This window comes from Juglans microcarpa x Juglans regia, chromosome 3D, assembly GCF_004785595.1.
Source record: "Juglans microcarpa x Juglans regia isolate MS1-56 chromosome 3D, Jm3101_v1.0, whole genome shotgun sequence".
NCBI lineage: Eukaryota > Viridiplantae > Streptophyta > Magnoliopsida > Fagales > Juglandaceae > Juglans > Juglans microcarpa x Juglans regia.
Window position 1 is genome coordinate 34744346 of NC_054598.1, and position 17277 is coordinate 34761622.

General features: G+C 32.7%; 2 protein-coding genes across 5 annotated transcripts; one reads left to right on the forward strand and one right to left on the reverse strand.

The window, feature by feature from the left end:
* The first annotated feature begins 978 nt into the window (after positions 1-978).
* On the forward strand, positions 979-5343 carry LOC121256655 (flavonol synthase/flavanone 3-hydroxylase-like). Its single transcript, XM_041157502.1, has 3 exons — positions 979-1533; positions 2866-3193; positions 5096-5343. The coding sequence occupies exons 1-3, from the start codon at positions 1070-1072 to the stop codon at positions 5306-5308; spliced, it is 1005 nt and encodes a 334-aa protein (XP_041013436.1). The 5' UTR covers positions 979-1069; the 3' UTR covers positions 5309-5343.
* A 5189-nt stretch (positions 5344-10532) lies between these two features.
* LOC121256656 lies at positions 10533-16724 on the reverse strand. 4 transcript variants are annotated; one of them, XM_041157506.1, is made up of 7 exons: positions 16277-16724; positions 13443-13933; positions 13251-13328; positions 12450-12548; positions 11664-11856; positions 11068-11492; positions 10533-10913 (listed from the first exon to the last, which is right to left on the reverse strand). In XM_041157506.1, the coding sequence occupies exons 2-7, from the start codon at positions 13857-13859 to the stop codon at positions 10695-10697; spliced, it is 1431 nt and encodes a 476-aa protein (XP_041013440.1). In that variant the 5' UTR covers positions 13860-13933; positions 16277-16724; the 3' UTR covers positions 10533-10694. The 4 variants fall into 4 exon arrangements, with proteins under 4 accessions (XP_041013440.1, XP_041013438.1, XP_041013437.1 ...); XM_041157504.1 differs by having other exon boundaries at positions 13443-13978; XM_041157503.1 differs by having other exon boundaries at positions 13443-13915; positions 16277-16723.
* Positions 16725-17277: the final 553 nt, after the last annotated feature.

The following is a 17277-nucleotide window of genomic DNA, read 5'->3' on the forward strand; positions in this document are numbered from 1 at the left end:
CGTGTATTTTTTTTTTAATCCAAAACCAACCCTCTCTCACCCCACCTACCCCCTACCCCCACCTGATTCCCTCTCCCAGCCCACTCGGCCCCGCCGTGCACCACCTGTAGTCACCGGCCACCCCCATCATCAGCCTCCAGCCCCACCGTCGGTATTGCTAATGCTCGTGTACTTCTCCCTCGCCGTGTCTCGTACTCCTTCCTCGCCAAGCAACCTAAATGCGTTCGGCCTCTCTTCGCTACTATCGGCCACCTGGCAAAGCCACCGACCATCTCACCGGCTCTCCCTCACACCAGAGACCCTCCAGCCACCTTCGAGCCTCCACGCGCAGTGTCCTCTTCACTCCCGAAATGGGTCGCACATGGATTTAGTTCCGAAATGTAGCAGCCCGTCGCCGTAAGCCAGCCCAGTCACCACCACCGAGCCGCACAACCTCCCAGCAAGCCCCATCGTCAAACCCAAGTCACGGCAACCCTCATCGCAGCTCAGATCAGCCTAATCCGAAATGAGTCTCCCCTCTATCGCCACCATGCCGCCATTGTACACCAGCCAGCCACCACCACCGAACCTCACGACCTCGCAGCAATCTCCACTGTCAAATCCCAGTCACGATAACTTTTTTCTCTCTTTTTATTGCAGCTCAAATCAACCCTCGGTAGTAATAAAATATTTTCAAATTTTCGAATTGGGGAGGAAGGGAGGGACTTCGTGAGACTTTCTCAATTAGCTTTAAGGATAAATTTATCAATTTATTTTGTCACGTAAGATGTGTTTTAGATGATGGATAAAGAATGCTCCCAAGACTTTTTCAAAATTTAAGGTACAGGATAAACCGAGCAGTTCCATTGTTCCGTATTAATTGCGTCTTAAATTTGAGCGGCCTTCTCCTCCCCTAGCTCGTGGCCCAACAGTAGAACTAATTATGGTTGATTTCGTAGGCACCCCTATAAAATGAGATTCAGGAGCTACATTAGACACGCAAACGCAGAGCGAGAGAAAGAGAAGAAAGAGACCTGAAACCCGGGTGCCTGCCCATTTTCTGAAAACGAAAAAAAAAAAAAAAAAAAAAATGGTGCGGGAGAGAGTGCAAGATGTTGCATCTTTGTCAAAGGAAAGCATCCCGGAAGAGTACATAAGGTCGGAGGATGAGCAACCGGGGAGCACGACCGTCCACGGGGAGGTCCTTGAGGTCCCAACCATTGATGTCAGGGACGACCAAGATGAGGAAAAGCTCCTCCGGGCTATAGTGGAGGCTAGCCAACACTGGGGAATGTTCCAAGTCGTGAACCATGAAATCCCTGCAGAGGTGATAACAGAGTTGCAGGCTGTTGGGAAGGAATTCTTTGAGCTCCCACAGGAGGAAAAAGAGGTTTATGCAAAGCCTCCAGGGTCTCAGTCCATCGAAGGTTATGGAACAATGCTTCAGAAAGAATTGGGAGGGAAGAAAGGCTGGGTTGACCATTTGTTCCATAAAATATGGCCTCCTTCTGCCATTAACTACCACTTCTGGCCTAAGAACCCTCCTTCTTACAGGTTTCAAAACAATTTTTTGTTTTTTACTTCAATATTCTTAATTTGCTTTTCGTGTCGATTTCTTTTCTTTTCTTTTCTTTTTTTTTTTTTTTTTTTTTTTTTTTTTTTTTTTTTTTTTTTGTGCACGTACACCTTATATATCATGAACTACTCAATTTCTTTGCATTAAAAAAATAAAAAAATAAAAAATTCTTCCCTACAAGTTGAAGGTGAAAATCATGATCACGAAGATTAGGATGAGGCATGTTTATGTTGATGTTATTTGTTAGAAAAATTTTTCTTTATTATTCAAATCATATGAAAAACATTTTAACACCTTATAAACAATTTCCGTACTCTATGAAAAATACCCCACATTTTATAAAAAAAAAAATTCACATTATGTGTGAAGTGTATAATATGAACAGTTACTAATTTGTAATAAAATTTTATTTGTTAATTGGCTTCGTTTTGTTTTTTTTGAAGATGAGATAAGATAATTGAAATAAAAGTTAAAAATTAAATAAAATATATTTTTTAATATTATTTTTATTTTAAAATATAAAAAATTAAATTATTTATTTTATTTTATGTAAAAATTTAAAAAAATAATAACTATCAAATGAGATTAGATTTCTTGAAAAAAAAGAGGAAGGAAAGAGTAACGTGAGGGAAACCTCCAAATGCAGATTAGTTTTTTTATGTTTTTTATAAAAGTTAGATCCCCTTAAAATTAATAATTTTTTCATCCTTTGTACAGTGGCATCTTCTTTTTTATAACTGTACATACAAGTTGTTGCAAGGAGAATTTTTCTCGTGTACATACATTGGCTCTACAGCTATAGTTGGAAGCTCCACTAGTGTATTTTATGTATTTTTGTTTTATTTTATATATATATATATATATATTTTTTAATACTTTTAAATATTTTTTAAAAAAAAAATTACAATATTATTAAAAACTACTTTCTTAATCACAAAAATGAAAAAAAAAAAAAAAAATCTAACAGGAGCCCCCAATGAAAAGATTAGTATTTATATAAATATATATATATATTTTTTTTATGAGTAAATATATATAATATATATATATCCCTCATCCTTGCTCGTTTGTAGTAGTACTCCATCTACATGTTCGGATTTTCTACTGATCATTTCAGAATAGACTTCACAGGTTGGACGTTCGGTCCATTATACTGTTTTAGACCAATTTGGTGAGGAGAAATGATTGATGTCGTAGATTTAACGTCCTTCTTCACCATCCTTGTGTGAATAAAAACTTGTTAAGATCATATGACTATGGTTATATTTTCTTAAAGGTATAGAATTATGATCTGTGGAAATTGGGTGCAGGGAGACAAATGAGAAATATGCGAAGTACCTGCATGGGGTGGTGGAGAAGCTGTTCAAGAGCCTGTCATTGGGTTTAGGGCTTGAAGGGCATGAGCTGAAGGAGGCCGCCGGCGGGGATGAGTTGGTGTACCTTCTGAAGATCAACTATTACCCGCCGTGTCCGCGGCCGGATCTGGCTCTTGGGGTTGTGGCTCATACTGACATGTCCTTCTTCACCATCCTTGTGCCCAACGATGTCCAAGGCCTTCAAGCTTTCAAGGATGGCCATTGGTATGATGTCAAGTACATCCCCAATGCCCTCGTTATCCACATTGGCGACCAAGTTGAGGTATTCATTCATCCATCATCAATTTCATTTGCACATAAATTAAATTAAAATGACGATCGAGTGAGATATTAAATTATTTGCATTAATTAAAAATTAACATAAAAAACATTTATTCTATATTTTGCTTAGATTGATAGCGGCGCGGTCTTTATTGAAGAGGTAAAATGTTTAGAAAAACTTAGGTTTTGTTTGATAGTGAAGGTGTTTCATCTCATCTCATTTTATATCATCTCTCATCTCATTTTATATCATCGCATTATTACAAAATTTTCAAGTTCCTACGTAAAATATAATAAATAATTCAATTTTTTTAAATCTCAAAACAATAATAATATTAAAAAATAATATTTTATTCGGCAGATTGTACATCCCTATATGCATAATTTCATTTTAAAATATTAAAAAAAAATTGTTTTTATTTTAATTTTTTTTCCCATCTTTTTGTCTGTCGGTCGGACCTAACTTATGGAAGGCGAAAGGGCATGTTTAAAGAGATTGACACAAAGGGAATTACCACTACAATTTACATTATATTGGTGTTTCAGGTCCATGTCAAAAGGACAGAGACTGGTTAATCCATATATATATATATATATATATATGTGGAGTATTTACATTTTTAATTGAATCTAATGACTCGGCCTGTGAAGAAACAAATTTGGTTGTAGAAGAACCAAGTACAAGGAGGGAAATAAATTTTCAAAAATTATTTTTATTTTCTTTTTTAGCACTACCAGATTGGGCTACCTTCTGCTGAAGTGTCATAGGGAAAAGGCAAGGTTTACTGGCCCACGAAGCCGGTCAAAAGGGCCGAAATATGTAGAACCAATTTTTTTTATTAATTAATTTTTAGGACCAGGCCCTTAGTTAAAGTTTATATGTAGGCCCAGACTGGCTTTCATTCAAGCCCATATCCATCCTCACATTTCATAGAAGTTTAAGACTGCAAAGTTTGTAAAATCATCGTTAATTTTCAAGCTTCTAGGAATCTTAAAAGTGATTAAAACAGTTGATGATCTCCTTACTTAATTTTACACCGTGAACACATCAATGTTATCTCCATTTTATCTGGGATGTAGCAATTTTTAAGTTCTCATCCATTTGGATTTTGATATTATAATCAGAAATAAAAAGGAAAATCATTTTTCAGTTTTCAATAAATTATGAAGAAAATTAAATAATATATTAAAAACATTTATGGAAAAAAATAGTATCTTATTCCCTTGCTTTTTTAAACTTTAAATTATCTTATTAATTGAATGTGAAATAAGAAATGAAATGGGAACTAAAATAAATGAGAGAGAAAACGAAATAGATAAGTGTTTATGTGGGGTTGATCATGTCTAAAAAAAATGGAATTTGAGGAAGTAAAAGAAAATGAGAAATACTTTAGCTGTAAAAAGATTATATAAAAGTAAATCTACAAACTGACGTAGCTTGATACAGTACATCAGATTGTAAAGTTACTTCTATTGTAAAGTAGATTTAACGGATTATGGAAATATGTCAATTTGTGGATTTATATTTATGTAATATTTTTGTTATGTCTGTAGCAGATTTCAAAAAAAATATCAAAACTAATTAAGACCATTGGCTGCTTCATTAATTCCATAATTGATAGCTTAATTAATTGAACACCCGCGTTAACAAAGCCCAATCAGATTTAAACATGGTTAGTTAGCTAGCTAGTTCAACCGACCTGTCCTTAATTTACCTATGCATTAGGGAATTAAGATCCTACACTTTACCCCAAACTCAACTAGTAATTATTAAGTAGTTTCGAAATAAATACGAGTATGTATAGTACTCTTATTCTATCATAAAATCATGGCATATTATTAAAAAATAAAGTTTATATAAGTAATTTTAATCATGAGATGTTTTAAATTGTGGTGGCCGCAGATATTGAGCAATGGGAAATACAAGAGTGTGCTGCACAGAACTACAGTTGACAAAGAGAAAACAAGAATTTCGTGGCCCGTATTCTTGGAACCTCCATCGGAGTTTCAGGTAGGGCCTCACCCCAAGCTCGTGAACGAAGACAATCCTCCTAAATACAAGACCAAGAAATACAGTGATTACGTTTACTGTAAGCTTAACAAGCTTCCCCAGTAGGAGTTTATATATATATATATATATATATATATATATATATATATATATATATATATATAGTATCTACATGATGATATTGATCCACCATGCAAGGAAGTAGAATAATCTCAAGACTTTTCTACTATTAATTGAGAATTAATGCTATAAACTATCCTTTTGTTATTAATATCTTTTATCATTCACTAACGTGACATTAAATGATTGCAAAATTATTTATCATTCATTACTTATGTTCAGATGCCAAATAAGATTATGGTGAGGAGATGATAATTAAGGGTGTGTTTGAATGTTGAAGTGAGTTGAGTTGAGTTGAGTTGAGTTGTGATGATAAAATATTGTTAGAATATTATTTTTTAATATTATTATTATTTTGAAATTTGAAAAAGTTGAATTGTTTATTATATTTTGTGTTGGGATTTGAAAAAATTGTAATGATGAGTTGATGTGAGTTTGGTAACCAAACGCACCCTAAGAGAATAGTGTATAAAATTTTTCCTACTAATTAGTGTCTTTCAAATAATTTAAGTGATATTTAATTTTATCTGAATTAATTCGTTTAACTTGTAAGTTTTTAAATAAGTTTTGTTAGCAAACTTTCTTTATATATATATATATAGAGAGAGAGAGAGAGATAGAGAGATTTATAGTGTCGATAGGCTTTGCAATTGGATCAATAAGGAAGGATTAAGGGTCTGAAATTGAGATGAATTGTGAATAATAGTAAATTTATTAATTGTAATCAGATGTGATAAGATCTCACGCATGTCAAACGGCCCTTAATCCTTACGTACGTTTCGTTTTTTCTGTCGTTTTGGTTTTTTCAATAAACGTTTTTTATTTCAAGTACGTAAGCCAATTGTCGCCATGCAAACCATTCATATTCGTACGAAATAAAATATCCACCGCAAAGGAAAGAAATACTTTTGCAATGGCCTGTTCTCCGGGGAAAGCTCGTAATTCGTATGACCCATTAACGTTAAAATCGAATTAAATTTTATGGTTAATTAATAGCGAGTTTGAAAAATCGAAATCAGGTAAGTAGGGGATTTAATAAATCGGGTTATTTATGATAATTTTGAATAAGATATTTTAATGTTAATAAAAAATATTAAAAATTATATTTGATTCAATTCGAACATTTTATATTATGTGAGTATAAAATATATATTTATTGACTAGTTTCAATAAAAAATGTTATATAAATCTAAATAGTTTCTATAAATATGTAATTTATGTATTGAATCTCAATAGTCGACATTTCTTTGCCTTATATACAAAAAATATAAAGATTATTAAGTTATAAACACATGGCAAATATAGTATTTTATGCACAACCATAAATTTAAAATAAAATACTCATTCATCTCCTTAGTTTTTTGTTTAACTAAAAAAAATAAAGAACTACATGTTTTATCTTTTAATTTTTTGGCAATTCTTATTGTATACATTGATGAAAACGTTAATATATATTTAGTTCAATCATATTTTTGTACAAAAAATTAAAAGAAAAAATCAGTGATTAGACAACTTAAAAATAAATACTGTTCGAAATCGATTCAAATCGATCTGAACCGGCCGATTGAAGCAGTTCTGTAAACGATTTAAAATATTCACTAAAATTGGTTTAGTTTCTTACGGATTCAATTTGAATCAGCTGAATGGACCTAAGTCGTTTTTCAGCCTTAAATATTAATAGTGTTGGACTCACTATTTCCATTGTGAATTAATTTAGGCGTGACCAAAAGTAAGTAGTAAGTACCCGATAATCAGGGGATTAATGGGGGATGTACTTTAACATCATACCAATTGATGGCCATCCCTAATTAATTTCTAATGCTAGGTACGTATCTCATTTATTCGTATAATGCAACATTAATATATATATATATATATATTAAAGAAAAATTCTATTAAACAATCCTACACCTGCTTTTATTTTTTATATTTTTATTTTTTGAGTTATAGGTTCCACTTATAATATATATATATATATATATATATCATGTAATTTTTGTGAGTTTTTTAATTTCTTTAAGAGTAATGTTACATATAGTCGTAGAGTGCGTAAGTGTCGTGCAATTGCTTTGAAAAAAAGTGAGGTTCATTATTAAAAAAATAATTTTCTTTTCATGTAGATCTCGTATTTATTTATTTTTTTCAAAGTGATTGCATGGCGTTTGCACACTCACGATTGCAACTATCATTTCTCTTTCTTTAATTAATATGTGCTAGGTCAATTACTAAGGGCCAACTATATTAAAAGAAACAAAGAAACCAAAGCCAAAATTCAACTAATGGCCACCCCTCAGATTTTAATTTATTTAACTTCATTAATTAAAGAATAAATTTTTTACAACTGTAACGCCCCTATTCTAGAGGTCCAGAGAGTTTCTTACGTACGTTTTGTGATCCCCCCCCCCCCTCCCCCCCCAAGTTTTAGGGATGCTTGAAAGTGACTAAGAATTGGTGGATTTCATTAGCTAACCTAGCACCTTCAGCATTATTGTTATCTTCATTGAATTTAAGATTCATCAAGTTTTAAGCTCAGATTTGAGGTTTGTGCGTCTACTACTTACAATTAAATTCTCATCCATTTGGATTATCATTCTATAACATGATGTAAAAGAAAAAGAATCATATTTCATATTTCAATAAATTAATGAAACAAAATTAAAAAATATTAAAAATAAATTATGAAACAATGAGAATAATATACAGTACTATCTTATTTTTTTTTTATATATATCTTTGATCTTTTCGAACCTCTGATTTTCTTGTTAATTACATGTGAAATAAGAAATGAAACGAAAATAAGAGAGAATGGAATTCACAAGTATTTGTGTCGAGGAGATGAAAATCACTTTTTTTGGGTGAGTATTTTATTTTAATAACTTAATTTCTGTAATTTTTTTGGAGCAGAGAATATGTATTGATCCCTTGAATTAACCAAAAAAAAAAAAAATTGTGAATTATCAGAACTAATTTTCAAGAGATGAAAATACGGTTTAAAATTTTCCCACTAGGAGTATATATATAGCTGAAGGAACTAAAAAATCACAAAAATGAAAATTAAATTTTTAAATACACCACTATATATAGCCTATAGGTAATCCTTCTTTAATTAAAATAGGGTGAGTTATTGAATGACTTCTTAGCTTTTGATCCTGTCACCGTGCTACTACTCTAGTGACTTAAATTAAGGCTCAGTTTGGATTGAGAAATATTATTAATCTATTTCATCTCATCTCATTATTATAATTTTTATAAATTTCTATATAAAATATAATAAATAATTCATCTTTTTTAAATTTTAAGACAATAATAATATTAAAAAATAATATTTTATTCAACTTTTATCTCATCCCAACTCACCTCACCATCCAACTCTAGCCAAATGTCTTGAATTTCTCGATTTCATAAATGCTCATCCTAGAAGACGATCCTTCGTTAAAATTTTGACTAAACTCGCGTCACATATTTCATAAGCCATTTCAAAACGCTGAAATTATTGACCCATTGACAAGTTTTTCCTTAATACTTAATAGTATGTTATATTGAAAAACTGAAAAAAAAAACAAAACAAAACAAAAACAAAAGAAAATGATGGGGATCTTAGGGTGGATTCGATAGATACAATGACTAGGTGAGGGATCTATTTATTGCCTTCATCGCGACCAAAGAGTGTGGATCCTTCACTTAGGGCGTTGCGGTAAGAGTTTTTACAGATACGTAAATAGCCTTAATTAAAAAAATTTTAATAGAAAAGTTAGGTTGTTTGGATATTACATACATTTTAATCTCAAATAAATTAAAAAGTATGTTTAAAAATAATCATTATTTTGATATTTTTCCTCAAACATATTTTTCAAATAATGCGAAACGTAATTCGAATTTTAAAAAAACTATCAATTGATGAAAATTACAACTTTTAAAGTTTCAAGAATATATTTATAATATTTGAAAATTCAAATAATCTTCATTTCTATTTCAGAAATCATTTTGTTAATTTGTTTTTGAAACAAGCGTAACATATTTAAAAATGTTTTAAACATATAATTATCAAACAGTAAATAACTTTTTAACAATAAAACTTATTACTTAAATTATAAACTATAAATTCTAAAATTATAAACTATATTTTTCACCGTAATCTTAAACATATATTTAGCCACGCTTAAGCAAAATCTACACCCCTTGCGCGGAATGTGGGACACGCCTTCCGATGCCAAAGACAGTGATCCTCCCCTCCGCTATAATCAATGTGGCATGGAAGCCCTCTACCGCTCGACCACTATCTATTGTTTTATTTTCTCTTTTTTTATTTTATTTCATTTCAAAACTTGTTTTAATTTTTATAATTTTTTGTTAATGAAGATGCTGACATGACTATTTTTGTATATGTATAAATTTCTTTTCTAGTTCAAGTTATTGGATGGCTTTTGGGCTATGTTTCCCAATATTTTAACCCTTTTTTTTAGCAATGCTATATACAATTTCAGAGAATGCAATTGCATCCACCTTTTTTTAAAAAAAAAAAAATAGAATCTATCATAAAAAATTGAATTTTGTATGTAAGTCAGTCTCATTTGATTACGCAATTCAGATAAGATAAGGTAAGATATTTTGTTAAAAGTTGAATAAAATATTATTATAATATTATTTTTTAATATTATTTTAATTTTAAAATTTGTAAAAGTTAAATTATTTATTATATTTTATATGAATTTGAAAAAATTATAATAATTATATAAAATGAGATAAAATAATTTAATTTTGTGTATCCAAACCAGTCTTGATTTGCCTGACATTTTACAAAAGGAGAGCGTGACTTGCATACATTGTGATTGTATACCATTTCTTTTCTTTCTTTCTTTCTTTTTTTTTTCCTGTGCACATTTCTCATCATCTGGTAGCAAGTAAAACCATCATTTCTCATTTAGTCATTTTGGGTATTTATTATAAGGAAAACACTAGTCTGCCGCCCCAACTTGACCGCACCTTTTGACCGCTTGGCAAAAAATTTTTTTTTTTTTTTAACTTAGTGATTAAGGAAGTGTTTTTAAGTATATTGGTATATTTTTTTTATTTTTTAAAAATATTTAAATGTATTAAAAAAATGTGAAAAAAAAAAAATTACCTCTCCAAAAGTAAGAGTGAGGTGGCAGAATAATCCCACTCTTATTATAATGAATCTTTCTGTTTTAAGGACTTTTTTAAATTAATCTGCATGAAAAGTTGAAAACTTTCATAGCGATTCCAACAGGGCAATTTACAAACTAGATCAGCTCGACGGCTCAAGTATTTCCAGCCGTGTCTCAGACTCTCAGGTCTTTTGTCCAGATATAGATGTGTAAAGGCGTGCCAGCAAAGGCTACCCTTAACATTGCTATCCATAGCCCTTTGTCCAAACGGGTACAGAGTATATCAATGTCCCCAAGCTGAATGACAAGCAAATGGTAATGAAGGCATATGCATATGCCCTCCAAGGCTGCTTGCTTTCTCTCATTGCATTGAACTCAGCAATGAAGGTAGAGACAGTACTCAGACATCCCAAGAATCCAAGTTGTATCCCCACTGCTACAGTATCAAAAGTCTGGCTACTCGCCTGCACCAGATATAAATCAAGATTTTAAAAACTTTCAGACTTGTTAATTGGACATGATTTGAGAAAATCTCCTTTCTGTCATGTCTAAATGCTCGACATTTGAAGGTTTCTGCATGTGAACGAGTGTTCTGCTCCAGATTGCAAAGAAGCTTACCGCTTTCTTCCCAATGGCAAGCGCGGCCATGATACAAGCTGCAGAAACATTGGCAATCAGAGTTCCAAATGGCACCCATTTCAACAACCCTGCCCTTCCTAATCCACGTCCATTGAGTCGGGCTAAGAACCACCTGATCCACACACCAGGAGGTCCAACAATGCAAGCCAACCACAGCTGAGCGCCACTGCTGCCACTGCTAAACTCCTCCCTCAAAAGGGCTCCACTTACACCCCATAACAAGGCTAGCATCAAAATCAGCACCACCATGACCGCCAAGTGACGCCTGCAGCTGTTCACTCTCCAGTTGCTGCTAGAGCTACGGGTATCATTTCCTGAACTTCCATTTTGCCTTGTTAGAAGCCACCTGAAACCCTTGGCTGTCTCCACCCCAAAAATAATGGAGTAGGCCGCAAGAAACAACCCTGCAAATAATCACAACATTATGAACAATCATCTTAGTTTTTAAGTTCACAGAACCAGAGTGGGGACTGATCGTTGTTGGGTTTGAATAGACACAAGCAAGGGACCTGCCTCAATTGAAATTCAAACTACACACTGCTATTATAACATTGTTCTTGCAGTGCAGTTTTTACCTACAAGAAAACCAAGCACAACGAATACCCAGTGGCCATCAACACTAAGATCAAGCATTTTCTGATTCCAACCACTGAAAGTTGTCAGACTTCCCAAGTAACCAGTCGTCAATCCGATGACTAGATAGTCTGACACGCTGCATATGTCTGCTTTGAAAATGACACCCCACCATCCCATCAAGAATGAACCAACCTAGACATGGAAAAAAATCTTGATTTGAATGAGAATATCTTCTGATCAAGTCTTTCCGATTTGAATGCAAAATATAATATGGGAGGACTCTCAAGTCTTAAGGAGCTGCTACAATATTACATCATTTATCAAGGCAAAGCATGAATTTGAAGTTCTAATTTCTAAATCTTTCCCATCCTGTCATCTGACAGACCCCATTAGAGATGCTGGGATAGTTGCGATTGGGATACAAAATAAGTATTTTTTAAGGGCTGGGCAAAACTAACTTCGTTTAAACTCTCATAATTTCTCACCCAGTACTATAATTTGATTATGGAGTGTGACAAATACAAAAGTCACTCCTCTAGAGGATGTTTAACCGCAATGGCTGAGAAAGTAGCTCCTCAAAGTTGCATCTAATACCTAGTGATTTCCTGGGATTCTTTTCTCGTAACTCAATTTTTAGTCAATGAAATAATATTGAAACGAGACACGTCTTGAATTTCAAATGTACAGCTGTCCACACGAACTATTCTCTGGTGCATCCATAAGAGGTGCCTTCTGTGTGCATGCACATGTCTCAGAGAGAGAGAGAGAGAGAGAGAGAGAGAGACCATATTAGATGGAAGGTCAAGGTACACAATGTTTTTGTCACTTGTCAAGCCAATAACTCCAGGGCCAAATAACTTTTGCAGTAAATACCTTGTCAAAATCTGCACAATGCATCATGTTCATATCAGAATCTTGTTGATTATATTTACTTACTGGAAGTCTACAATTAATGAAACGTAAAAGTGGCAGTTCTGTCTAGTTCAGAGTATACAGAAATTCCAAGCAGCCCCAGGTACAGAAAACTAAAATTTCCAATGTACGATAATTTTATTCATCACAAAACAGAGCTAGTAGTCCAAATTATTAGACTTGAATTTGAACCTCTCAAACTGTCTAACAAAATTAAGATCTTCTTACAACTGAAGTAAAGAATTCTTTAAAATGAAGAAAACTATTTAATTGCTTCCGTGAGATTGGGCTGCTCAGAACTCTTATCCTCTGGTCTTCATCTGGTTGCATCAGACTTAAATAATTAACATTATTATTGACAACTATATTTTAAGGGGACAACTTTTTGAGGGATATTATACCGTTTGCTCTTAATACATTATGTTTGAAGAAGTTAGTTTCCGAATATATCTCATCAGGCAACAGAACCAAGCATCCGTATCAAAGTTACTCTAGAAAGAGTACCAAACAATAGACTTGAAAAAAGAAACAAACACAAGGGCATCGTAACTCCAAAGCATATTGCATAAATCAAAAACCAAAACTAAAACGAGTACGTGCATGCATATATGTACGTATCAAGTGAAAAGTAAAAGGAAATTCTCATTTCTGATAGATAAGTAGTGGCATATTACCCCAAGAATCCCAAAAACGGCTAAATGAATGAGACATAAAATATAATCCAACAGCTTTGGCAACTCTTTCTTATCGTCCTGCATATAGACAAATGAAACATGAATGTTGCTTGCTTGATCAGGTCCTGGGAAAATAAACGTGTTTAAAGAATTAGTGACAAACAAATGACAAGCTGTTTAATGAAGGCTCACTAGCGTTTTGTCTTTGGAGCACACTATTGCATCCGTGGAAAGGGGAGAGATGATTTCCTCTGGCAATGGCGAAACTGGGGAGATTGTATTCAAGGAAACAGGATCACGAACCAAATAACCATAAGGATCTAACAGAGTATCCCCAGAAGTGGAAGGAGCTACTCCATTCTGTAATGCATGATCAACAGAAAAACAGAGGCTGCTGCTCTGATCACTGTGCCTGCTGCTGTGAAGAGCCCGATCCCCAATATCTCCCACCTCCGAAACACTTTCATTTTCATTGTCATCGTCATCTATATTAGCATGTACAGCTGATGAAAAACTTATAGAACGCCTTCTTAACGAAGAAGTGGCACTGCTTGCACGACTATATGACTCACTTCTACTGTGTTCAAAGTCAGTAGTCCCATGATTCATGACTCTACCAACAGAACCACAAAGATTGATTCCTCCTCAAATAAATTCGAAAGCCACTGCAACAAATTTGGATGCTGATTCAAAGATCAAATTATTTGAAAATAACAATAATCCAGCTGCTGCCGACAAATATTAAAACATCATTACTGCTAATTCCTGTAGGCAGTTCACAACTACAGTATGTCCACATACGAAAAAGTGATGCGACCAATTTGGTTCCTTCTACAAAAAGTAGAGTTTGAAAATATTTGTTTAAGAGTTGATAAACTCTTACTTATCATAAAAAAATAAAAAAATAAAATAAAAAAATAAAATAAAAAAAAAGAGATTTTGCATCTAAGTTTTGCAAGTCATGACATCAGAGAGACAAAGACAGAATAAATAATCACATACGGTTGTCCAAGCATTTCAATATGCTGGATATTATATGTTTACCTTCAAGAAATCCACTTAGATGAACATCTCAACACTTGTTGAGAACATGCACATGATGAATGACGTCTATGGTTTTAATTTTAAATAATTTGGAACACGTATATTGCCAGCTCATCCACCAAGTTGTTGAGCATGATTGCCATAAGTTACATTCGAATGTTCAAGCACTGGCCATTACATGTACCAACTAGGATGATTTTATAGTCCCTCGCAAGAGCAGGAGTCCCCAAATAATGAAAGGGTACCAGTAGTAGTTCTAGGAACATTGAATTGAACATAAAGCCTGAAAAGGTTCAAACCCAAACCAGTTGATGTTTAAAAGTCTTCTCAAAACTTCATTATCAACACGCCATCACAGGTGAACCCCAGAGGAAATTAGACCAGGAAAGATATGCGAAATGATAATGACAGAAGATAGATCATAGAAAAAATAGGACTTTTTTTATCACTAGGCTGGGAAATGTAAATAGAATTCTGGGTTTTAAGTACAGAACGCATAAGAACAAGTGATCCCACCTACTCTAGATCTTATGTGACAAAAGGTCAAGTTTAAAAACTTCACCACAAATGATATTAGTTTGCATATGGGGTCAGCAAAATAGATTCTTTGCACATTTAATTTTCTAATGGTGTCATGTACTACCTCACCTCAATATAATCCACCCAACTCACGTAGGAATAGTGGAGCTGTAGGAGGTCGTCATCATGAAGAGTATTGACAGTATTTTTACTTTTTTTTATTAGGCCCCGTTTGGTTGTTAAACTCATCTGAGTTCAACTCAATTCAGTCTAATTTTAAAATTAAGTCTAACATCCAAATATCCAACTCTCAAATTATTAAACTCATCTTAACTCAAAACATCTTTATACGTGGAACCCACAACTTTTTTCAACTTTCCATAAATACATCTAAACTCATCTTAACATTCAAACACATTTAAACTCATCTTAGGTGGACTCCACAAAATTCACTCTATTATCTCAATTCATTACTATTTATAAAGAACTCAACTCAGCTCAACATCCAAACGCATCCGAAAAATAAGATTCTATCGAAGTAAGCAAGCAGGCGTTGCCCAAGTAATTGACGGTATTACTTATTTCTTAACTCAGTGTTGCACATAAGATAATGTAGAAAATCAACAGTAGACTTATCTTAAATACGTAGAAAATAACTAGTCTATTAAATACAACGGTCAGGATTGTAAATATGTAGAAAATAAGGTATGTCAACTGAGAATTTCTTTTAACTTCTTTCAATATTTATTTTCACTTGTATTCCACGTCTATACACCAAAAAAATCTTCAAATAATTTTCATCAAAACATCTTACCTTGTTTTCTGTAATAAACAAAAATTAGACTTGTTTGGATACATAAACATTCTTAACTTATTTTATTTCATTATTATAAATTTTTTAAATTATTATATAAAATGTAATAAATAATTTAAATTTTTGAAATTTCAAAACGATAATAATATTAAAAAAATAATATTTTATTCAACTCATCTAAAATAATTTTATCTCGCTATCCAAACCAGTACGAAGACAACTTTTCCAAATTAGAAAAAAAAATAATAATAACTCCCACAAAAATTGTCTTCTCATCACTTTTTCAAAATCGGATATAAATATATCTCAAAAACTCTTTTTTTTATAGGTGAAAATATATCTCAAAAACTTTTCACCATCCAAACATATTTTAATGAAAAATCCAAGGTGAACTTTTTGGAGTCTTTTCCGTTTGATAAAACATGAATCTCTAAAGCAATTGGATAAATAATTTAAAGAACCAACCTGAAAAGCTTAACTGTATCGATTAAAAAATCATATTACACCATGAAAAGCTGAGTAAAAACTTTTACAGTTTACTTTGGTAACATGTTCAAATAAAAAAAAAAAACTTTGGTAATATATTTAATTTAATGCGTGATTGTGAAGAAACGGAATAATTAATGAGAGACGGAGAGAGAAGAAATACCAGGAAAGCCGCGAAGGCCGAATAGAGTCAAACACGAACAACCGATCAAAAAATCTCGAGTTTTTCATTCAACGCGCAGAGATGATCTCGAAGCAGGTAATGGTGAAGATATTAGAGAGACCAATGAAAGAGAAGCGAATGTTTGAATCTCGGAGCTATGAAACTGAAATCGAAGCGCCCGTTGCTAGACGTCGGACCCTTCTCGGAGAACCGAGTCCTTCGAAAAAGCAGGCGGCGATGGGCTTTAGGCGATTGGACGTCAAGGTTATTTTGGAGAAAATGAAAATGAGAGAGAGAGAAGATGAGCTTGACAAAGATGGTGCCTTGGCGGCTACGGCGGTTTGAGGGTGCAGCTGCCAGCCATCAAATCGTAATGGTTTTTCGAAGACCGGCTCCTCACCTGTATCCTCCCGTTTCACGTGTAAAAGAACTAATCTAGCGGCTAAAACTCTGCCATGTCAGTGGGATCACTGGGATGAGGTGTAAACATTAATACGAAAATAGATTTGAATTTTTTTAATCAGGTATTTTTTACAATTTTTTTACGCAACACATTTATACAATTTATAGTTTTTTTAATAATAATAATAATGGTATGAATTTTGGAAAATTTTGGATAATAAACTTAGGCTATGTTTGGATACATAAATGATTTTATCTTATTTTATTTTATCTGATCATTATTATTTTTTTAAAATCTCACACAAAATATAATAAAAAATTTAATTTTTTTCAAATTTTAAAATAATAATAATATTAAAAAATAATATTCTGATAATATTTTATTTAACTTTTAATTTTTTTTTAAAATTATCTCATTTTATCTCACTATCCAAACCATATCTTAATGGTTTATTGAGATTCGCTTTTTGTGTAAATTTTTTAGAATTAGAACGTGCGACAAATTTTAATTAGTTCTATCTATTACAAATTTCGGTCTTCCAAATAAAAGGAAGACACGTGTCATGTTATAAGGCTTAATGAAATTTTTTTCTTATTTT